A 22699-nucleotide genomic window follows, 5' to 3' on the forward strand; every position below is an offset into this window, starting at 1 on the left:
TGAAGATAAGAACAAAACTTTCGTAATACGATGCAATATGTTCATAATAGTAATGCTATTTTACATCAGTGTGATATAGAAAATAAATGTTAATAAAATATAAATGTTAAAAGATGTTAATGAAAATGTTTTTGGTATAGGAATTGCGTAATACTGATTAATATCATGTATTACTAGCGGTAACGGTTAAAAGATTTGATTGGTTATAGACGGAATTCATTGACATTTTGATCGTTTAAATCGCATCGCTTTATTTGCCTGTATATCTGTACGTAACTGCAGACACCGCCGGCCAGGATTTCATCATGCAATCCTTACCACGTGTTCGGCGAACTAACTTAACACAAAAACCACACCTCTAATTGCAAATATTAATCTAGATAGATAAATTATTTCAAGCCGCAGATAAGTCGATTAAATAAAAAGATCAAAAATAATATTTCTTTAGATGACGAAAAAATAATATGTCCCGATATAGAAAATTTGAAATAATAACAATATAAAAATTTCGTATCCACAGAATCCATTCAATAAATATATACATATCTAAATATTTATTATTTAACTTCATCCATTCCACTTTTTACTAACATTGAACTTCGATACCAGAAAAAGAGAATTAATTGCAATATTTGTGTAGTTAATTATTCCGGATGATTTTAAAGATTATGGATAAACCGAAATTGGACTACTGATCACTACATAGGACGTTCGACCTCTAGCGGTTGCCTGATGAAACGCAGTGGACGCTCTTCCGGGGACAAAAAACTTTCAGTTTATTCTCGTTTATTCTTGTCTGGACAGCACGGCACTCTCCTTCAGTCGGTGTTTCGCGGTAGAATAGTGTGGTCGTGTGGCACGAATACGAGCCACACTCGTCTAGTGTATACTGTACAGTGCCGTATTTGTGTTGTAATAAATTCACTGATCCACCGTACTGAACCGCCGTTTGTCAGAAATGAAGTAACATTGGACTACGAGATCGGTCTTTACATGCCACGTTCATCTTTATATACCTTAAAATCACCGAATAACTTTTGTGTCCCTAACGGTAGGTATGCTTGTACACTCCATTTACATTTGAAACCCATTATTACACTATCGCTCCCTCTATCGCCATTTAAAAGCTAATATACTCGATTTAAATTACAAAACACACGAAGAACGATGATCAAAGTTCTTTTCAATTGATCGATTTCCAAATTAAGCTCCCGCGCAAAAATATTTAATATTTATGTGGCCGACGATAATTAATCGCAATCAGTATGGATTTTTTTATTATAGTGAATCATGATCAATACAAATTTCGTTCCATATTTTGAAATTCATTGGCACGCTCCGAGCTGGTTAAGCCATTAAGCAAGAGAGGTTTCGCAAATATGGGTAGTATATTTTTGTACCTAAACCTAAGAAGTCACGTTGATCTGGATAGTACCGACGCATTTACAATTCTATTGGTTCTCTTTATTTCTCTTATGAATTTCCACCCGTCAGCATACATACATTTTGGAAGATTTAACGCGCACGCATCGAATCAGCTGCATTCAACTGCTATTTATTGTAAATCCTTAACCTATACCTTTGTATACAGTATACAAAATTCAAAGAAATGAACGGCATTTCAATACCGTGAAATTTTATTCCCTCTTATTTTACATCTTACCTTCCGAGCTCTTTGTGAGTTTTATGTTCGTATAAGCTTATCGATTAAATAATTTTAAATGACTTAAGATTAGATTCAGAGGTTATCGATGTATCGTTAAAAAAGTGCGATTCATCTTAATTCAGAAGACTAAATGTTAGTTTTGTAATAGCTACTGTTGAATGAAATCTATTCTCGATTACTGATAACATCCTAACGGCAAGCTTATGAGTATGGAAACTCTTTTTTTAATATTACATTAATAAAGTATAATAAAAAAATAACATAGAATTTGGAAATTTAAAGAACGATGATTTATAAATATAATGGTTGTTATAATGCATAAGCTATAAACTTTACAAGGTGTTTCATCACTACAGCCACGCCGCTACGAGCACGTGGTGTTAAGTTTGTGTAGACACGACTTGTATGGCTCGTGATAGCAGTCCCATCGCACGGTAGCTATGTATGATGTAACTTCGAGTCGATATTTCGGACCTGCGCATCGAAACTCCCGTTCTCTGTACAGGCGAATTCGTTCGTTACCCTTTCACCACACGGAAATCGATTTTTCCTCTAACTAATTTACACTTTTTATCGCAACAGTATGTAATTATGCTGTATGCTTATCGATACATAACACGTCAACATCAACCCAATAATTGATGAACTCATTGATATGTGACTCTATAATATGGTTGAAAAATCATCTCTGATTTCCATTTTATCGCTTTGCCATTCGAAAAAACAATGGTTTAAGCAATTGTTTGTAATAAAGGTAACTGTTATGATGAATTGCATCATGTTAACACAGCCAATTGAACAAGGTGTTATAGACTCAACTAATTTTTTTTTATCAAATATGTAATATCCAAAAAAGTTGGCGACGAATTGGAACAATCGTTTGTATAAATAGAGAGATAAAATAGTATTATAATTATATTTATAATTAATTTTTTAAATATATATTCAAATCATCTATCAGAAAGCGAATGCATTATAGCTAATGCATTTTTATTCTAGATTTTATGTTCTTTCATTGACTAGTTTTTATGATAATATTCTGCAATCTACATACGTACGGACATTGTGTACATTAATGGATATTTTTCGCGACCATTCTGATTATATTTCCCACGTACCAACATTTTTATATTTTTTGTGAATTAAATGAAATATTACTTATTATTCAAATTAACCTTTCAGTATATCTATATAAGTATAACTAACAAAAAACATAAAAGAATTGTAAAATTTTCAATTTTTTACGTTGCCTATTATAGCACTGCCAAATAATGTGGGTTGCACCAGAAGGGGGCAGAAACATATTTCTTGGAACGTAAGGAGAGTCTGGCCAATCCTGTTTCAAAATAGCATGTAAGGGATTTAGTCGACCTTGTCCATGCAACGATAAGTTCTTGGAACGAAAGGTATTTGGCGTTCTTAACATTTAGCCGACCGAATAGGGAGATCTCCCCTTTGTGAAGGACATCGCTGTGTGATCGAACGGAGAGATCTCCCTTTTTGACTTTGGCAACGCGTTTTCTTTTTTTTTGTTGTTGTTGTTGTTGTTATTATCAGTTATTGTTTACCTGGAATTGTTCCCAATTAATTGCGTCATTTTTTCTGCTTTTATAAAGTACAGTATATAATAAAATACACCAATTTAGTGGTGTTAAAATTAATTAAGAAGTTACACTATCAGTTATGATTAAATAAAATTATAATCGAACGATATCTCACTGCAAAAAAATATTAAAATGCATTATGAATTTTTAATTTCACGATCAAGTCGTGTTATTTGTCTTTAGTCATCTTTAATGTCTTTAATTTTACCTACATTTTTTTATACTTTTAATATATATTTTTAATTTGGTGTTTTGTATAAACAATATGTGAAATCGTTAAACAAAATCATTTTAGACTAGTAATTTTTAGACTTCTTTGTTTTTTAAGTAATGAATATTAGTCCTCAATACTTGGAAAAATGCGCGATAAACAGCGTCTAAGTTGGCTTGTCCGAGCGCAGAGGACAGCGTATAGCTCGCTGTGGCGCGCGCGATTGGCTAAGTGTTAATAATAATTTCCTTGAATTGTAAAAGAAGTTTTAAAGGTTCAGTACAATTTTGTTCGAAAAAAAATCTGTAGTAGAAAAGTAAATCTGAAAAAATAAAATTTCTAGGAATAATTCCAAATACATAAATATAGCATGAGCATCAAGCTCCTTGAACTCGAAAGGAAACCGGCCGAAGGCGAAGCTATTCAAGAACCTTTATGCAGTACGAATAATTTTATTGACCTTGTAGTTCCGTATCAGCTTTATCATACATATGTATCTATCTAACATGTAACTGTAACGAGATTGACTTTCCTTGTTACATATCTATAGTAAATATACAAGGTGAATCGCTTGAACTGAAATATTTTCGATACCATGAATTACATCGGAAAATATTTCAGATAAGGGTAGGATAGTTTCAAGAAGGACATGTTTGATGTTATTAATTTTCTATCGGTGGGTGCGTAAAGCTCATGTAGAGATCAACTTTGTTTTTTGAACAGAATTATATATTTTTTAGTACATTAATCGGTGCAGATTCGGATTCTCTATAGGAGATTAATAGCTTACTTATGCCGAAAAATTATTAATTTAGTAGATATTTCAACTTTTAATTGTAAAATTTATCGTATGAAAGACAAGGAAAATAAATACAGAAGTAGTACCTTACACGTCTTTCCTTGTCTATGATAAGTTTTTTCTTTTTTTCTTTTATTTGGAAAAATTTTACAATCAATTCTCATTGAGAATTATAAGTAAAATATGATAAGTTATGTGAAAAAGTTGTCAGTAGAATTTTCTCTTAAGGGAATACACAACGTCGCATTATTTACCCTATTACCGCTCTTCTGCTACGATGCTTGTGTTACGTGACATAAGCTTCGTCCAATAGCAACCGTTATTTATCCTCTCACCTCCATCTGCATAAAGTACGACTCATGACGTCATTGTCCATTGACTTTTACGCCTTCTTTTTTTGCCAATTCGATAATGTTACAGCGATGATAACTTAATTTGTTTTAATGTTCCGTCGTAAAATTCGGATTTTACTTAGTATCTATCATATACATATTTAGTATCTATTATACACGTATTGCGGTATGAAGCCGGCCTAAGGTTGCGATTTACTCAACCAATTATTGTTAGATGCCAACGGTCTAAGGATAGAATGAATAAAATCGACCACCCGCTGTGATTCAATGTTCTATTCGAAATGCTTTCTTCTCCTTTATTGCTGTTGAAAGGATCAATTCAACGAACCGGTCATAGAGACAAACCTTGACATCTACGCAACGAACTAGAAAACGTAGTCTCGAGGTGACCCAGTTTTCAAATGCGTTCAGCAACTTCGATACAGGTGACTATACTATCGAAACACGTGTTTTTCACTAATACAACGATGCTATTGAAATATAATGATTAACGAAATAAACACGAAAAAGAATTTTAAATGCTACAGTACAAAATTTGTTAAATAATATTTCCCTCTCATATAATATGTATTTTATTCACGTTACAAGTAATTATCGAGTCGTTCTTCATAATTCATCTTTAGATTTATTATAATATTGCAAATCGGAAAATTTTTGATCTAAATGTGTCTTTCCGAGAGTATTTTGAGTCGCTAAAGTAAAAAATCAGGGTCATTTTTCACGATAATGAACGGTTTTAACATTCGTCCTCCTGAATATTTGTCAAAGATCTTAACATTAGGAATCCGCGCGAAAAGCGATTCACATTTTCAGCTTCAGCAACCTTGAAAGTCCGTATGAAACGTCATTCTAACGGAATATATTGCGATACTATAGTAGAGTTTTTATCTGTTTCAGATAAGTCTGTTTCTTGTTATTGTCGATCTCGTAGTAATTGCTAAATGAATGCTAGAAGATCATGACTTTATAACTTTATATTGGAAGTACTAGTAGTTCTGAAAAATTGCTTCAACATGTTTTCACGAAAGAAAAACAAACGTGTAAAAATACATACATCATAGTAGGTAATAGTTAGAAGTTACATGGAAGTAACAATTCTGAGGATGATTCTTTCGCTTATTTGGCTAATCCTATGCGTGAGTGAGAGCGAAGATTCTCTAAATCTAAACACTAACTCCAAATAATTCTGTAAAATTAAAGAAAAACTAAAACGAAAACTCTATTGGTCGACCCCCTCTCCAACTATAGACTGGACCTTTCAAAGGTAAAAAATCGTTGATTTATTTACACAATGATTATAGAGAAAAATACATGAAATGCCAATCATTTCGGTAAGTTTATAAATTTGTGATCATTCGATCGATACTTGCAACATTTATTAAATTTTGCAAACAACTATTACAGGTTGCTGAATGACATTGCTAAAAAAAGTTTGCAAGTAAACATCGTCGGCGCATAATCTGTTAAAACCGTGAATCATACGTACTTACTAGCGTTTTGAAATTGAACAGAAGATATGAATAATTATACGGTATTACGAATAGATAAAAATATTTTCATTGACTAGTTTCTATCTTTACATAATCTTTTCGTGATCTTCTAAAATTGCGTTATATCTCAAATACTTGATAATAGAAATCTGAGATTTGCATTTTGTTTAATGAAGTGATTTAAAAGATAGTACAAATTCGATCACTTGGATTGATTTCATTTGTTACGTTCATTTAACATTTAACATACAATTAAGCCAAAATGAATCACGATTAATTATCTAAAGTTTAATATGTAGAACTCTATTTAATTCCAGAAGCGAACAAGTATATTCACGTAGAATATGTTTTTCACAAAGTACATAGATCCATGGCGACGAAGTTCAACAAAACAGTTATATCTTTATACAACTATGACGACAACTAAGAACTATCGTACCATAAATCATTGTAAATATTATCGTTGCGACTTGATTTGACAGAGTAGAAGTGAAGCATGGGGTCACTAACATTAACCTTATCTTTTTATTTACATGCATTATAGATACGAATCAGACAAAGTTCCTTTTTCGTGATTTTCCATTCCACGTGATTTCTATCTTCTACGTCGAATCTGTTTCCGAAACATTTTTTTCTGTTGCTTTTTTTATACACATACATGGTTAATCAGTAATCTGATAATAACATTAACTGTAAAATTGACCACAATGAACGAAAGGTTAACTCTGAAAGTTGAACGACCTAATTTTCCATGTAACACTCGCTCCCGTAATTGTCGCCTTAACAAGGATAGATTAAAGATTAATTAATTTCAATGTGAATAGCTAGGACTGTCGGTACAATTAATATCATAGTTCTCTTATCTGATTTTACGTCATTGGTTGTCAGTACGTTTGCTGAAATATTATAAAAATGGGGAATAAACTGTTAGGGAGGAAAAAACTGCAATAGGTGATCTGGAAATGCACCATCGAGTTTAAGTGCACAGTAATTACATAATATTTCTTTTATTTCGTTTGTTCACACAAGTGTGCAATTTCTATTCGACGAAATAGCGATGACTGCATCGTAACTGTAACTAGTTTCGTGCATAAGTGACAACAAATTGTCGTGTCATATGTATTTTGTTCTCTTATCGGATGGTGTCACTTTATCGTGTAATAACACTTAAGCTATAACCTTATATTCAACATTGCAGGATTTGCTATAGATACTAATTATCGTGCACCATATAAATGAAACCAAAATATTCTCGCATAATTGCCGTGACTGGAACCTATCAGCACAAAAATTCCAATTATATTCTCAAAAGGAATTCTACGATTTTATTCATTTTAATCATTTCCCTATTTAACAGATGAATAAAAGACGTAATATTTACTATGGATATGAATTATTGTATAACATATAAAGAGGGCAATCGAGGTATACAATCAAAAAATTCATTTATAAAAGAAAGAATTAATTAAATTTCCAATTTTAAATAGTGGAACATACTTGAGAAATTCTAACGTATAAAAATAGCAATCAAAATATAGGATCAAGAGATTTATAAAAAATAAAATAAATTTCTAATTTTAAATACTAGGATGTACCTGGAAATTTTTCAGCGCCATGTTTCAATTACTCTTATTACCTTAAACTATGAAATTCTATAATATTGTGCGGCCGAATGCTTTTAGTCATCTTTCTGTAACTTGAAAAACTCTTTCATTTCGACGCAGCTCCTAATCGTACGAAGACAAATGATTTTTGTTAGAGATTCAAGCAGTGTACTGTATTTTAATTAGCACCTCTGCGACGGCGCGATTGTGATACCGTATTGTCAATGTGGCGTCTCGTAAGGCGTCTTTGGATGCAGCCGCACAATCGTAGAACCTCTAACCACGTGTATAACAATTTTCGCAACGTCATGCCGATTATCCTGTTCCGTAAGTTACAATTTTCTCTCCTCTTGTTTTCTGAGAAGCGTCGACGCGTAGAAAGAAATTTACATAAATTAGAGTTTATTATCGCCACGAGGAACGTAAAAATTAATCTCAAATATAGATACGTCTTACGTGGCGATCAAAATTATATGTGTAAATGAAACATTTCCAAATTTAAGACACACATTTGAAGCCAATATTTCAAGCATAAAGTGATTTGCACTTCCCACGTAATAGCGATACCTAATTTTTGCTACAATGCAACATCATTTTTTTAAACGCATAATATAAACGCGAATAAAAATATAAAAAAACACGGGATTAAATTATTAAACACAGTGAACTTGAATGGTTACTCCGTATAATAAAAGAGTATGTACTACTGACATACAAACTGTCTTGGAATATAAATGTGCAATTTACGCGCAATTTGACCAGATGTCGTGAGTCGAAGTTGTTCTACCGGTTTCTCGGTTATCTTGCAAATTAATGATCGATGAATGAGATTTCAATCTATGCTGCATTGACAATGAGTAACACGAATGTGTACATTGTTAAAATTAATGTGTCATTACTGTACTCCAATTCGAAATATTTCTTTTCTTTCTTAATATATACATGTGTACCTAATTTAGTATTTATTGGAATCTCTTTATGCCTCGGATTACTTTGAAACCTTACGATATTATATATATAAATTGTTTAATTGCATATATAATAATAAAATATTACATATAAATTAAATAAAATATATATACTCGCAATATATATATTCAAATATATGTACAAATGTATTTACAAATGCAAAATTATTTTTTTATCGAATCTACAGTAAAAATTATTATAGAATCGCGAATACTCATATATATATATACACGAGTCTAAATGAATCTAGATTCGATAAAAAAATAATTTTGCATTCGTACATATATTAGAATATATATTTGAATATATATGTTGTGAGTGTATAAATAAATTACTTCAAGTTTCATTTAAATCGAGATTTTATGGCCTAAAGCGGTTAAGTATGACCAACAAGACATAGAAGTGAACATAGAAGTGATAAGATCCCTGCTATTTTTTAAATATTCCAAGCTTATTTTAATACCTGTAATGTAATAATGTATATATATGTAGTATGTAGAAATTTTAAAAGTTTCCAAATGCTCGAATATTATTGAGGAGCCTTAATCTTGTACCTCAATAAAAGTTTTAAGTAAAGTCTTTGGGCTACCTATCATCTTCGAACACTTGTAAACCCTTTTCTAAACCAATTTTATTATAGCTTTATTGCTGTGCTCATTATTTGTTCACTTCTATGTTTTGTTAGTCATACTTAACCGTTTTAGGCCATAAAATCTCCATTTAAATGAAACAAAGTAATTTATTTATATAGAAACAATATATATATATATATATATATATTCAAATATATGTATAAATACACATGCGAATGCAAAATTATTTCTTTGTCGAATCTCAAATGCTCATATATTTATTATAGAAACGTAAATACGAAATGACTCAGGGATTTAGGTGATGGTTCTCAACTATTCTTAGACCCGACGCGCGCATCCATTAGTGGTCACCGTATTACAAATTGCCAACGGTTCTATATTTTTAAGGACAATGTCCGGTGTTACGTCAAGGATGATCGATAAATGCTATTCTCAATGAAACACTTTTCTACGGTTTCACTCGCCAGCACTCTGCCCTGATGCATTTCACTTGCAAATGTCACTACGTACCAACAATTTGCTTTTCTTTAGTATTATTCATCTTAGAGTCATGGAGAGACCTGTAAATATTATATCATAATTATAGAAGAGGAATTTTGAAATAAACAACATTGCGTAAAATTAGACCGAAATAAATGTTTAAGATTACTTAATAGCTATTCTGATATCTGGGACTTTTAGTTAATTTCTTATATTATTATCTATTATTATAGTTTATAATTGTAATTGTAATTGGAAAAAAAGTAGATAAGCTTTTATTTTTCGGAGAAGTAATTTTATATATTTGAAGATCGTAGTGTAAGACACAGTACGAATATAACATAACATTAGGATTCTAGTAGACAAAAATTAAGCAATTTACTTTAGCAGAAACAGTCTTTACTCAATTTCTCAGAAAGAATTTGCATGTTACAATAGTATTAGCGAACAAAGGAGTCCTTCATCCGTTGGCCTTTTAAAGCAACATAATTATACACGTTTAAACCATTCAATTGTGATGCATTCAAAAATATTCATCTGAATAGGTTTAAACGATCAGTATTACTTAATTTATTTCGGTATCAGGAAATACTGCTTATGCTTAAAAACCCGTTATTTTGTTTTTTGTACAACTCTGTTAAAAGATTCTTTGTGCCATAGATTACTTCTGTAGAGAACATTTTGGTCAATCATTGCCACACGACATTATCTAACTTGATTAATCTACTGATTATATGTATTTTTATTCGCACGTATTTATATCGATATGTACGATAATCGCAAATATTTCGAAAGTTTGAAGTTCTTAATTTTAAAGTGATTGAAGATTCAAAAAGCCTAATTTCAAAATTATTAAAGATTCGGAAAGGTTCCACAGATTTCAAAGAAATCACGAATCCACGAAGATTCCAAATTTTCATGTACGTATACGTCCTAAAAATTTTCTAAGATTTCGAAGCAATTAAGGGTTTAAAGATGTCTCATAGGCTCCAGAATTTTGAATAATGATCTTCAAAGCCGTTGCGGATTCAAACAAATTTTCATTCTAACGGTCCTCGAAATAATCCCTAAAATATAATTGGAATATTCTAAATAAAAATGATAGATATTCTAACAGTTTCCAAATGCTCCAAAATTATTGGGGATATATAATCCTGTACCTTAATAAAAGTTCTAGGACTTCAAGACTTTGCGCTATTTATTATCTTTAAATTCTTGTCAACCTTTTGTTACCTATAAACCTTAAATTTTGCAAGAACCTGGCAATTGCCCGAGATTTAACAGCTCTTGAAATCTTTCACTTCTATAGAATGTTTAATTTACTTTTAGTATAATAATATGATAGTATGATAAATTAAAAAATTTATTAATATTATTTGAATATTTGCTAGTTTAGTTTGAATTCTTATGATATCACGAAGACAATTGTTGACATTGTATCAGGTAACATTCTCGCGTTTATGTTAATTTTCCATGCCAGCCACCCACAGCTATGCATTTCCGCGTATATTTACACCATTAATACACTTCGAAACGCAAGGTCGAGGTCTTGAAAATAAATACTGTTTCTACATGATGTTTTACGTAATAATACTTCGATTCTACGTAGATCAACTCATTTTAGAGTTGCAATATGATAAAAATAATTTCATAGCAATTTATAATCTCGCTTGTTTAAACAAAAAAAGCGGGTTTTTCCCATGTTCGACGGCCACTGGTGGCTGACGCACATTATAGATCTAAATTTCATGTAGCAATGAAACTATTTTTATATGTTTTATACTGCATTAATTTCGTCACGCCATTATAGCAACGATGGTAACAATAAAAAATTTGTAACTATTGACATTTGTTCAAATTATGTATTTTTACTGATCTTGGTGCGCCGGTCACCGGTGACCCCCGTGGCATTTAACGTGTTAATTTCAATCAGGTGCCACAACGATTTACAAAGAAAAACAAATGTGTGTTCTATACCAGATATTTAACTTTTACGATATCAGTAGCTCTCCAAATATTGTCAGCGATTATTCTGCTGATAAAGTCTTATTTCGAGCTAGACTTTATACTAGCGTATACTGAGGTTGGACTTCAAAAAGCTTTTACGGAAACACGTTTTTCATTTTATCTGATATAGTAATACCATATGTACTATAAGTGCTATAATATGATCGCGTTATTTATATATAATTCCTATCAATTGTACTATCAATAGCGTTAAAGGATAATAATATCCTAAAAAAAAAAAAAAAAAAGAATTTTATTATTATGATTTAACGAATTAATGATAATAATTTCCATTGAGTCAAAACATATAATCAATTGCACTGTTTTGATGTAAATCGAGTGTAAAGAAGAAGAATAACAATAGTCGGTCGCGTATCCATAACTTTGCATTGTAAATCAAATAATAATTAGTTTGTAAACTTATGATAGTAGTATTATTTCACTTTCCATCGTTTAACTCTAATTCACGAGTGTGGAAAATTGCTTACGCAAATAAATGCGATATATACATTAATTTGTTTTAAAACCAGCTTATGTTTTTTTGAATTTACACTATTTTAAATGTACACACGTGATATTGCAATATGCGTTACTATATGTTAATATCTTTTTGTAATATTAATTTCGTTTGTTGCAGATAACGTACAATAATCAAGCCAAGATATACACATACAAACATTCACAATGGTAAGTATCAATGAAAATACATTATTTTATAAAAGAAAATGAGTTGTTATTTAGAATTTTATTATATAATGATCGTCTTTTACAGGAATACAAAGCGCCGACAGAAATGGACACCTTCCTACCCCAAGATGGGTCCAATGCGAAGGATGGTGTATTGTCCAAGTAGGAATTTACTATATATTTACATAGTTTTCACTTATTCACAGGTTCAGATTCATTCCCTATTAACTAAAGAAATCGTCTTAACAAAAATATCATCGTGAAACACAACAATCCTGTTGATTCGCTAAGCAAAACTGTTAAACAAAGTAGAATTTATTCATATTTATTGCAGATACAAAGTGCAAGTCGCTCCACGAGATATAGAGGTCGGACAGGGTGATGGAAAAAGCTTCGACCCCTTCAATGAACGAAAAGTTGATAACCCGACGACGTAAGTCGCGATATGGCAATTGATATAAAAATATATAATTAACTGATATTCTTAACTTTTATGTTACATACTCAGGATTATTATATTATTTGTGATGTTTAATAAAAAATAAGTAATATCTATGTTATATAATGCCAAACAGTATGAAAGTTAAATATGTCACTGTAAATGACACATTTATACCAAAATAATTGCAGCAATAATAGTCCGTAATTTCCTTTCAGGGACGGTGACACATTAACGCATTTGTTGAAAGCTGCCCTTGGAACGGGTATATTATCCATGCCAATTGCTTTCAAGAATGCCGGACTTGTCGTTGGTGTATTTGCCACAGTTCTGGTGGCGTTCGTATGCACACATTGCGCCTATATTTTGGTACATAAATACCAATGATATTGAACACAATAAACGAAGCAATAAACTAAGTTACGACTCATTAATATTTTAGGTAAAATGTGCACATGTTCTATATTACAAAACGAGGCGTACAGAAATGAGCTTTGCCGATGTAGCAGAAGTAGCGTTTGCCACGGGACCACAATGGGGGAGAAAATTTTCAAAACCGATCAGGTAAGATATCATGACAATAATATACAATATTTATATTTATGAAATAAAGTTTAAAAATATCTAAGGAATCATGTTTTCAATAGGATAATAACCACATAATATATTATTTACAGATACCTTATACAAATCAGTTTATTCGCAACGTATTTTGGTACCTGTAGTGTGTACACAGTTATCGTTGCTGCAAACTTTAATCAGATCATTAAGCATTATCATGCGGAATCGGAATTCAGTCTCCGGTTAATGGCAACCTGTTTACTGATTCCATTGATACTGCTCAGTTGGATACCAAATCTGAAATATCTTGCACCTGTTTCCATGGTAGCCAATATATTCATGGGATCAGGTTTAGGAATAACTTTTTATTACTTAGTTAGGGATATGCCATCTATCAACTCTGTACCTTTATTCGCGTCCATCCAAGACTTCCCGCGATTCTTCAGCATTACTATCTTTGCAATGGAAGCAATAGGTATTATTCGACTACTTAAAGGAATATTGATGTTTTACTAAGAGAATTACGTTATAGGAGTTGTAATGCCACTGGAAAATAATATGAAAACACCCCAACATTTTGTCGGAATTTGCGGTGTTCTCAATAAAGGAATGTCCGGGGTTACGTTCATCTACATTTTACTTGGATTCTTGGGATACGTGAGATATCAGGATCAAACTTTAGACAGTATCACATTAAATCTACCAACGGAAGAAGTGTAAGGATCACAATAAGATTAACCCTTTGCGGACGGGTGTCGGCATGTAGCCGTCCCCCCCGTCTGTTCATCGTTCCGGATCGGTTCACCTTATTTTTAAGTAGCTGGCCTACGTCTATTTTCCTGGGCGATAATGTAATCCGTATTTACTTATGGGTATAATAAACTAAACAGTATTATGTTTTTGATGAAAGAAAATTATAGATCTTTAGAAATTTTATCTTCCATTTAACGTAAACTCGCGATGTAAGATGATGGTCGAGTCAAAACGAATTTCATTGGCATTACCAGACGAATCAGCAAACTTCTTATATGTTTTATGTATTTTTTATAATACCTTATACACGATGCCTAAAATATCCAGAAAGGACATGTTTGATAGTGATAGTAGTGATGACGAGCATTATTTTGAACCTGACAAGATAGGAACCTGACAATAGTGCTTCAGGCAGTGGAAACGAATTCCGTTCAACAATGAATCGGTTCAGATGTTTAAATATTTCTAGTAACAGTGACAATGATGATGAACTAAATGTTGATGAAAATAATACAAGCCTCGACAATGAATAATGCAAACATTCAACGTGTATATATTCTCAACTACGTGCGCCAATACTTCTCGTCCACAGCGATGCTCGCTCGTCGAGCAGCCCCGTCCGCAAAGGGCTAATTTTTTGAGTAATACTATTGCGTTGACTATATATTATATCTTTTTTCTCTAGAGCGGCCCAAATCGTAAAGATATTAATAGCTCTTGCCGTTTATTGCACATTTGGACTACAGTTTTACGTTTGCCTGGACATTGCATGGAATGGTATAAAAGATCGATTTCAGAAAAAGCCACTGCTAGCAAATTATATTTTAAGAACAGCTATGGTCACAGGAGCAGGTGTGTATTTTAATTTATAAGCAAATTTTCGCTATAAAATTTATTTCAAGTTCACAAATGTAATTTCAGAATCCTAGAAATTTAAGAAATCTGTTTATATGTTTTAGTTTTATTGGCCGTGATCGTACCAACTATCGAACCCTTTATTGGACTAATTGGTGCATTTTGTTTTTCAATATTGGGACTTTTAATTCCTGTGTTCGTCGAAACCGTCACTTATTGGGATGTTGGTTTTGGACCCGGAAATTGGGTAGCACTGAAAAACGTAATCATATGTATCATTGGGCTTATGGCTCTAGTATTTGGATCTCGAAGTGCATTAATGCAAATCGCGGAACTTTACAGTTAAGAAAAATTGATTTCATATACATAGATTTATAAATATTCCAATATTCCAAACTCCAAAAACGTTTGGAAGCCATTTGACAGGTTTTAATGCAATAAATTTCTGATAATTTAATTATTTTATGATGACAATCAATAAAATCAAAATAGGATATAAATTGAAGATATCAATTTATTTTGTAAGATACGTATAATCAGAAGTTTGATAAAATTTATATCAGAAATTTAGATGCCATCATATTATGCTTACAAGACATGCCCTAGTATTTTAGTAAGATAGAATGAATTTTAACCAACGTAACTTCGGTTGTTGTGCAAATGAGAATTCAATGAATCAAAAATGAATTCTTTTAAGAATGAGAAATTGGAAAACTAACATTCGATATAGTTCAAATAATATCTACGCACAAACAATTTATATTATAAAATAAGTACTATTAGGGGAGGTTATATGAGAAGATTTAATCGTTAATAAGTGACTAATTTGAAAATATATCTAGTAACTTACTCTGTTCCTAAAACATAATATATAGTATATATATTCTATTTAATTCGTGAAGAGACTAGACTGAGAGAAGTTAACAGTATTTGTAAGAAATATTTTACATTGGAGCAATACGTTTTAATTAATTTTGATTGATATTATTTATTTAACAAAGTGAAATTTTTTACTTTATTATAATGATAAATTACGTTTGAACATTTTTTTATATTCTGCACATATAACTGTACCCTATTTGAAACATACTATAAAGAATTTAAAAAAATTTTAGCTACAATTACGATCTATAAAAATTGTTAATACATAGAGAAGTATATTTGCGTGTTGTTAGTCTTATGAATTAACAATCAAATCTTAAAGTATAACCTTCATTTTTTTTTCCTAAATTTAATAACATGTATTATTGTAATAATTCAAACATTTATAAACAAGTCATAACATGTTTCATCTATGTGATTCACAGTGCAGCAAATGTTTCACTCTACTGTGTTGCATTTAATACAAATGTACATTTAAAAGAAAGCAAAATCCTTTCGAAGCAATTTTTGCTTATCGAACTTGTTATAAATCAATTGATTTTTTATACAATTGTTGGAAATTTTTACATATTCCTGGTGAAAAAGAAATAATGAAGTAATTACAATACTTAAATACAAATCATTTTACAATATCTTTTGTTTTTTATTCTACCTTGTCATCATACATTTCCTAAGAAATATTTCTGTACAAATAACAATATCCTATTATATAATTGGCAATTTGTATCTTAATATTTAAAGTGAAATGAGAGAATTTTTATCTCACATTTTTATTTTTCTAATGGTGCGTAATTCAAAAGCTTCTCAATTAAATCTACATGTCCAAGAAGCATTCTACGGCAGCAGTATCGTTTTAAACCCAATGCGTCAAGAGCATCACTGTAACATATATTATATGGTTACATATAGAAGATTGCAGATAGACAATATTTTGATGTACTCATTATTAACAAAAATAGTTAAAAATCTCATTTCATTCATTAGAATCTCTATACAGTGAAGGTTAGAGTTCCTATTAGTGTAAACACAGTATATAAATTACGTTATTTACATTATAGTATATCTAATTTATGTCGTATTTTGCTCATTTAATTTGTTTTCACAGTTTGATATGACAATGTATATACTTACCCTTCAGTGTATTCTGCCTGTAACAAACCAAGATAAGCTTCCCACTTATTACCGATTACTTTTCCACACGTAAAACAACGTACAGGTATAATCATCGTGCTTTTAATTTGATTAAATAGTCGGTTTTTTTAGTTTCGAAGAGATATTGTCGTTAATAAACGTAAATTCCACTTGCTTAATAATAAATAGACGTAGCAAAACGCACTTTCTCGACTGTTCGATCGTTCAGATTGCCATACAATTGAAACACAAAGTCTAACATTTCAAACAGTGTTGCCAACACACAACCTAAGCAAAAGTTTAGTCGTAGTACAGTTACGTAGATAATCCGAATTAGTCCGGTACATTTATTACCTGCTATTGTAAAGGTTTAAACTAAACTTATATTACGTTTAGTTAATGGGTATAGTAAATTATATTTGCGATTATTAAGTATATAATTTGCAGTTTAAATAAGATTTACTTTCTTGTAGTAAACCATGTAACAGAAGTAAAATCGTATTTCGAATTCGAAAGTCTCTCTTTAAATGATTCTCATTAACAACGTGTTATATAAATTTAAAAGTCATCCAAGAATATTGCAAATAATTTACTCGTATTGATACTAGATGCTTTAAACAAAATTTTATTTTTTCCTTTACATTATATAGTTTTCATTACACTTTTGCTACAAATTCTATATTTCAGTTGTCAGTAGATCTAGTTTTTCTAAAATCATACTTCCCAATTTTCCATGTAAGCATAACAATATTTTGTCTATAAAAAGAATAAAAACATAAAATCTATTGATACAAATCGATCATGTATATTACAATGTACAATAATTAGTACCCTAGTGCATAATTTTTCCTATTTCGAAATATAATTTGACATATACAGTGTATCGCAACAATCGTGGTATAATCGGCAACAGGGTAATTCTATGTGAAAAAGTCGAAAATATAGAATAGAATTCTTTCATACAATTCTTAGTTTTCAAAAACATCGAATTTGAAATGAAATCAGCTAAAATTAGTACAGTATGATATTTATTAAGAAAATAATAATACAGAAATAAGAATAAATCATAAAGAAGAACAATATATGTAATTAGTAAGAGGGTTCGAAAAGGTAAATATACAGGTACGTGACTCGCGCGCCCGGAGACAAGCTGTGTAGAGAGACAGCTGCTCCGATCGAAGGATATGAATAGAGGGGATGGAAGGAAGAGAGGGGGAAAGAGAAAAATAGGAGGCCGGACCAAAGGGAGAACACCATAAACATACAAGTTTCGGATTGGTTCTGCTTTCTCCTTTGTCTTCGGGATGTTATAATACGATCAGACTGCTTCGAAATCATCATTTCAAAGTTGTATTTCGTTGAGTGCGTTTACAGTACCGTTTCGGAAACCGGAGAGATCGGAATTTTGGCGCCGTACCACCGACGCGATATCAGTGACAGTGTAAGTGGTTATGTTGTCGTGCTTACTTGCCATACGCGTTTTATCGTACACGTAGCCGTATTAGATAGTTTTCAGTATCTTTATTGCACAATCGTACGGATTTTTTTTGATCGAAATTGTGTTCATGAGTGACTACCTCGCATCAGCAATAACGTGGAATCAAGGTTATATCCTGTGCGTCTTTTTCACTCGTATTGTCAAAATCAGCTGCCATTGCTATAGCATGCGATTCTACTTGTTCTTTTCGGTTTTCCTTCTTTTTTCTTGGCTCGAGCTGTGCTCATCGTTCCCGAAATTTCATTCAGGATTTACGATTTGTTGTTATGTTTAGTCGTACTGAGTCATACGCGGCAAGTTGATACCTTCGTTTATAACGAGCAGTATGTTTTATATCGAATTTATGCATCACCGATTTGACGAGCATAAGCAGATACCGGAGTAAATTTCGAGTAGTGTAAATAAAATTAAATCGGTTTTCTGTAATTTCTAAGTAGATGGTAGCTGCTTTGGACATATTATACTTATTTGTTTAATAATTTTCGTCTTTTTTTTTAATAGTAATAGAAGATAGTAATGTTTTTAACTTTGAATTTTGTCACATGAGAACAAATGAACTAATTTTTTGACAAAGCATACATAATTATTTGAACTTTATATATATATTATAGTTTATACTATTATCGAATAGTTATTGTTACAAAATGATATTGAATGATAGTTGGAGTAATACGTAAAATACATAATTGTAAGTTTAGTTTTTATTTCTATTTGTGTTGCAGGCTTTGGAGATTGATGTTATATTGTGCATCTGTGTAACAAGGAAATATAATCACACATAAAGTACATTTGTTCATTCGCGTTGAAAGAAGAATACAGAGAGTAGAAGTGAGGGTTAAGTGTGATAGTAAATGCAGTGGCTGAGGAAGAGATGGACCCATCAATGTTTGTTCCATACACTCCTCAAACAAACGGCGTCCCATTGGAATCCAAGCTTGCTACCTACATGGTAATTATTTGCAATTTATTTGAAAAAATTCCTAATAAAGATATTGTTTTATGTTATAGTATACTATTATATATATATATATATACAAGATATTCATTAATAAGTTATAGAAAATATATAATTAATAAATATTAAACATTAATATACAATTTTATTATATATTTTTGAACAGAATCGCCATAATTCAGCGATACCTCTAAGTACTACAGTTGTTACAAAACATATGTCAAACCTTTCTCTGGATTCACAGAAAAAGGTAACTGCCACCAGTCCAGAATTTGTACCTGGAAGACCTTTTACTGGTAGTAACAGTAGTCCTCCAATCCTTTTCAATAATTCTTATTACTCGCAGGAGAATGTAGGCGGTACTACATACTTCTACGTTGGGAATGCAGCAGCTGATACTGTTGGAGCTGAGGAAGCAACTGAAACTGTAAGTAGCTGTAGAAATACAGAAAAGCTTTTCATTACTTCTGCTCAATTGATTAACGAATTAATTAATATCTTTTCTGTATAGATTGGAAATGTAGCAGCAGGTCAGATAGGCTATGTCTATCCTGGAACACCTGCGCACCTCCAGCCAGTAAAACCTACAAAACCTGTGTCATCTAACAGTTCTTCAGCTCCCTCAACCCCTCCCCCTCAAGCAACCACCGGTTTTTTTGTTAGTGAAAGTTTAAGAATGGACATTGTTCAAAAAAATGCTTTAACGTTAGCACAACCTGATGTAGTACGATTTCCCGACCTACCAGACGAGGTAGATAATTATCATGAGTTGTGTCCATTGGAATCAATTCACAAACCTGCTTCGACGATGCTGGGATATCAAACTTCGACGTACAAAGCTACCAGCATTAAAAACGGTACACGTTACTGTCTGCGACGTATACATGGTGAATATCTCTATATTCTTACGAACTATTTAATACCGTCTAAGAGGTACGGAACTGGTAATGAAATAAGCATTTATTATGTTTTTAGATTTCAGACTTGCTAATACAAAGTGTATGATGCTGGTAGATATGTGGAAGCGATTATCACATACGAATTTAGTGCAGTTAAGAGAAGTTTTTACCACCAAGGCTTTCGGTGACCATTGTATGTATTAACGTCTTAAAACGAAATTAATAAATGTACTTTTATGAAAATCTTCTTTTATGAAAATGTACTTTTATTATTTCAGCCATGGTATTTGTTTACGATTATCATCCCGGATCGGAAACATTATTAAATAAGCATTTCTCAGGAACCGAATTAAATGGTTATACAGATCCATTTTCTTCGGATCCAAATGCTCCTCGACCTTACAGTCATACCAAGAATACTATTTTGAGACAACAGCATAGCAGTATGCTACCAGAAAGTGTTATATGGAGCTACATAATCCAGCTCACTGCCGCACTTCGTGTTGTACACGCTGCTGGTTTGTATCTATCAATTACATTACCTTACATCTTATTTGTTTATTGTCTAGATAATTAAATAATTTTTTTTATTGTGATGATTTATAGGTTTGGCATACAGGTGTTTAGATCCTACAAAAGTGTTAATTACATCGCAAGCAAGACTTCGTTTAAGTTGTGTAGCTGTACCAGATGTTGTTACTTTCGAGGGAAACTCAGCAAATCCACTTTCGCTAATAGCACACTATCAGCAAGAGGATTTAATCGCCTTAGGAAAGTTGGTGTTGGCATTAGCATGTCGCAGTCTCCTTGCCGTCCATCGCGACAACATGCAAGCTTCCCTCGAACTCGTCGCACGTTCCTACTCTGCGGATCTTCGAAACCTTATCCTGTATGTATACATTTTATCTTTCTCATAGATTCTTTTTACTCATTAACTTCTAATATGATGAAAACAGTACATTTCTTCATCAATTTAACATTTCATTGTTTAACTTGATTTATTTATAATCATCTTGAGGCAATGCCTTTTATGTGAGACAGATTTTATTATGAAATTGACACTTTTGATAAAGAAAAAAGAAGTGACACATCTTATGTTACCTAATGTATCTATGTTCGTGTTAATGTATGTTCTCATAAATGAATTAATTTTATAGGTATTTACTTTCGAATCAAGCACGAAGAAGTGTAACAGATCTCATGCCGATGATTGGAGCAAGATTTTATACGCAATTAGATGCAATTCAGCTTCGGTCTGATGTATTGGAAAATGAACTTTCCAAGGAATTAGAAAATGGGAGATTATTTAAGTTACTTGTAAAGTTGGGTACTATTAACGAAAGACCCGACCTTAATATGGAACCTACGTGGGCAGAGACGGGTGACCGATACATGCTCAAATTGTTTAGGGATTATGTTTTCCATCAGGTAGCAGCTGATGGAAGACCTTGGTTGGATATGGCACATGTTGTGTCTTGTTTAAATAAGTTGGATTCAGGTTCAGAAGATAAGGTATATTTTTTCTTTCCAAAATTGTATTTTTTTTTTTGTTTGTTTGTTTTTAAAAGGAACTTCAATTTCTTTACAAAACATTCAATACAAAATATTCAAATAATTAAAAATCGTTCAATATGTACTTTAAAATGTATTTTTCTAATTTTATAGGTATGTTTGATGTCACGAGATGAACAGAGTATATTAGTAGTAAGTTATGCAGAACTACGACAATGTTTGGAAACCTCATTTGGAGAGCTGATACAATCAGCAAAAGAAGCTGTTTAGATCCGTGCCACATTTTTTCTCGGTTGACCACATAGTACATACTCTGAACTACAAATGTGATATCACGATCGTATATTATTTTAATCTTTATGAAGATATAGAAGACTAAGATTTAATCTAAGAATTAAGTTTGGTAATAAGAATAATAGTATTTGAGCCAGTTTGTAAGTATGATTACAAGGTTGATTGAAAGGTTATGTGCAAAATACATTCTAGTATTTGAATGTAATATATGTATGTATGAATGTGAAGGAGTGTGATGGTGTAAATCTAAAAGTGTTTGATTTTGTGAAAGCTATTACGGTAGCATACAAACAAACAAAAGATTGTACACAACATAAAGATGTAATAAATTCTTAAGATGTTTTGTGTGTGAATACAGTTAAACACAGTCAGTGTATAGGATAGATCTTAGTTTTTAGGATACAACTAATAAGCATTAATTTTGAAATAAATGTTTATTTTTGAAAGCAATCTTAAT

At 31.6% G+C, this 22699-nt stretch overlaps 3 protein-coding genes across 13 annotated transcripts; 2 read left to right on the forward strand and 1 right to left on the reverse strand.

The window, feature by feature from the left end:
- The first annotated feature begins 786 nt into the window (after positions 1-786).
- LOC122569255 (proton-coupled amino acid transporter-like protein pathetic) lies at positions 787-16585 on the forward strand. Of its 5 annotated transcripts, none has more exons than XM_043730013.1 (11): positions 787-1051; positions 2926-3072; positions 12414-12463; positions 12549-12625; positions 12798-12896; positions 13121-13271; positions 13345-13466; positions 13580-13938; positions 13996-14179; positions 14902-15068; positions 15176-16585. In XM_043730013.1, exons 3-11 carry the CDS (start codon positions 12461-12463, stop codon positions 15415-15417), a joined length of 1404 nt encoding a protein of 467 aa, XP_043585948.1. In that variant the 5' UTR covers positions 787-1051; positions 2926-3072; positions 12414-12460; the 3' UTR covers positions 15418-16585. The 5 variants fall into 5 exon arrangements, with proteins under 5 accessions (XP_043585948.1, XP_043585950.1, XP_043585947.1 ...); XM_043730015.1 differs by having other exon boundaries at positions 2926-3019; XM_043730012.1 differs by lacking the exon at positions 2926-3072 and having other exon boundaries at positions 788-1051.
- On the reverse strand, positions 15094-17321 carry LOC122569267 (DNA-directed RNA polymerases I, II, and III subunit RPABC5). 3 transcript variants are annotated; one of them, XR_006317387.1, is made up of 3 exons: positions 17085-17321; positions 16606-16832; positions 15094-15324 (listed from the first exon to the last, which is right to left on the reverse strand). XR_006317387.1 is itself a non-coding variant. In XM_043730057.1 (3 exons), exons 1-2 carry the CDS (start codon positions 17177-17179, stop codon positions 16724-16726), a joined length of 204 nt encoding a protein of 67 aa, XP_043585992.1. In that variant the 5' UTR covers positions 17180-17321; the 3' UTR covers positions 15094-15324; positions 16720-16723. The 3 variants fall into 3 exon arrangements, 1 of the variants encoding a protein (XP_043585992.1); XM_043730057.1 differs by having other exon boundaries at positions 16720-16832; XR_006317386.1 differs by lacking the exon at positions 15094-15324 and adding an exon at positions 15568-16526.
- Positions 17322-17476: 155 nt separating this feature from the next.
- Positions 17477-22698, forward strand: LOC122569253 (PAN2-PAN3 deadenylation complex subunit PAN3). 5 transcript variants are annotated; one of them, XM_043730010.1, is made up of 10 exons: positions 17477-18525; positions 19305-19531; positions 19704-19787; positions 19884-19964; positions 20049-20424; positions 20513-20629; positions 20715-20954; positions 21043-21325; positions 21594-21948; positions 22102-22698. In XM_043730010.1, the coding sequence occupies exons 2-10, from the start codon at positions 19454-19456 to the stop codon at positions 22216-22218; spliced, it is 1731 nt and encodes a 576-aa protein (XP_043585945.1). In that variant the 5' UTR covers positions 17477-18525; positions 19305-19453; the 3' UTR covers positions 22219-22698. The 5 variants fall into 5 exon arrangements, with proteins under 5 accessions (XP_043585945.1, XP_043585941.1, XP_043585942.1 ...); XM_043730006.1 differs by having other exon boundaries at positions 17477-18699; positions 19704-19964; XM_043730007.1 differs by having other exon boundaries at positions 17477-18689; positions 19704-19964.
- Position 22699: the final 1 nt, after the last annotated feature.

This window comes from Bombus pyrosoma, linkage group LG7 (assembly GCF_014825855.1).
Source record: "Bombus pyrosoma isolate SC7728 linkage group LG7, ASM1482585v1, whole genome shotgun sequence".
Taxonomy (NCBI): Eukaryota; Metazoa; Arthropoda; class Insecta; order Hymenoptera; family Apidae; genus Bombus; species Bombus pyrosoma.

What these genes read in the sequence shown, in the direction of transcription:
- LOC122569255 (XM_043730013.1), top strand. An exon ending in AATCTACCAACGGAAGAAGT is followed by an intron (nt 14,180 to 14,901) that starts GTAAGGATCACA and finishes TTTTTTCTCTAG; the next exon opens with AGCGGCCCAAATCGTAAAGA. An exon ending in AGCTATGGTCACAGGAGCAG is followed by an intron (nt 15,069 to 15,175) that starts GTGTGTATTTTA and finishes TATATGTTTTAG; the next exon opens with TTTTATTGGCCGTGATCGTA.
- LOC122569267 (XM_043730057.1), bottom strand. Translation starts at nt 17,179, where the DNA reads ATGATTATACCTGTACGTTGTTTTACGTGTGGAAAAGTAATCGGTAAT. An exon ending in CAGGCAGAATACACTGAAGG is followed by an intron (nt 16,833 to 17,084) that starts GTAAGTATATAC and finishes TATATGTTACAG; the next exon opens with TGATGCTCTTGACGCATTGG.
- LOC122569253 (XM_043730006.1), top strand. Translation starts at nt 19,454, where the DNA reads ATGGACCCATCAATGTTTGTTCCATACACTCCTCAAACAAACGGCGTC. An exon ending in CTGAGGAAGCAACTGAAACT is followed by an intron (nt 19,965 to 20,048) that starts GTAAGTAGCTGT and finishes TTTTCTGTATAG; the next exon opens with ATTGGAAATGTAGCAGCAGG. An exon ending in CTGTCTGCGACGTATACATG is followed by an intron (nt 20,425 to 20,512) that starts GTGAATATCTCT and finishes TTATGTTTTTAG; the next exon opens with ATTTCAGACTTGCTAATACA.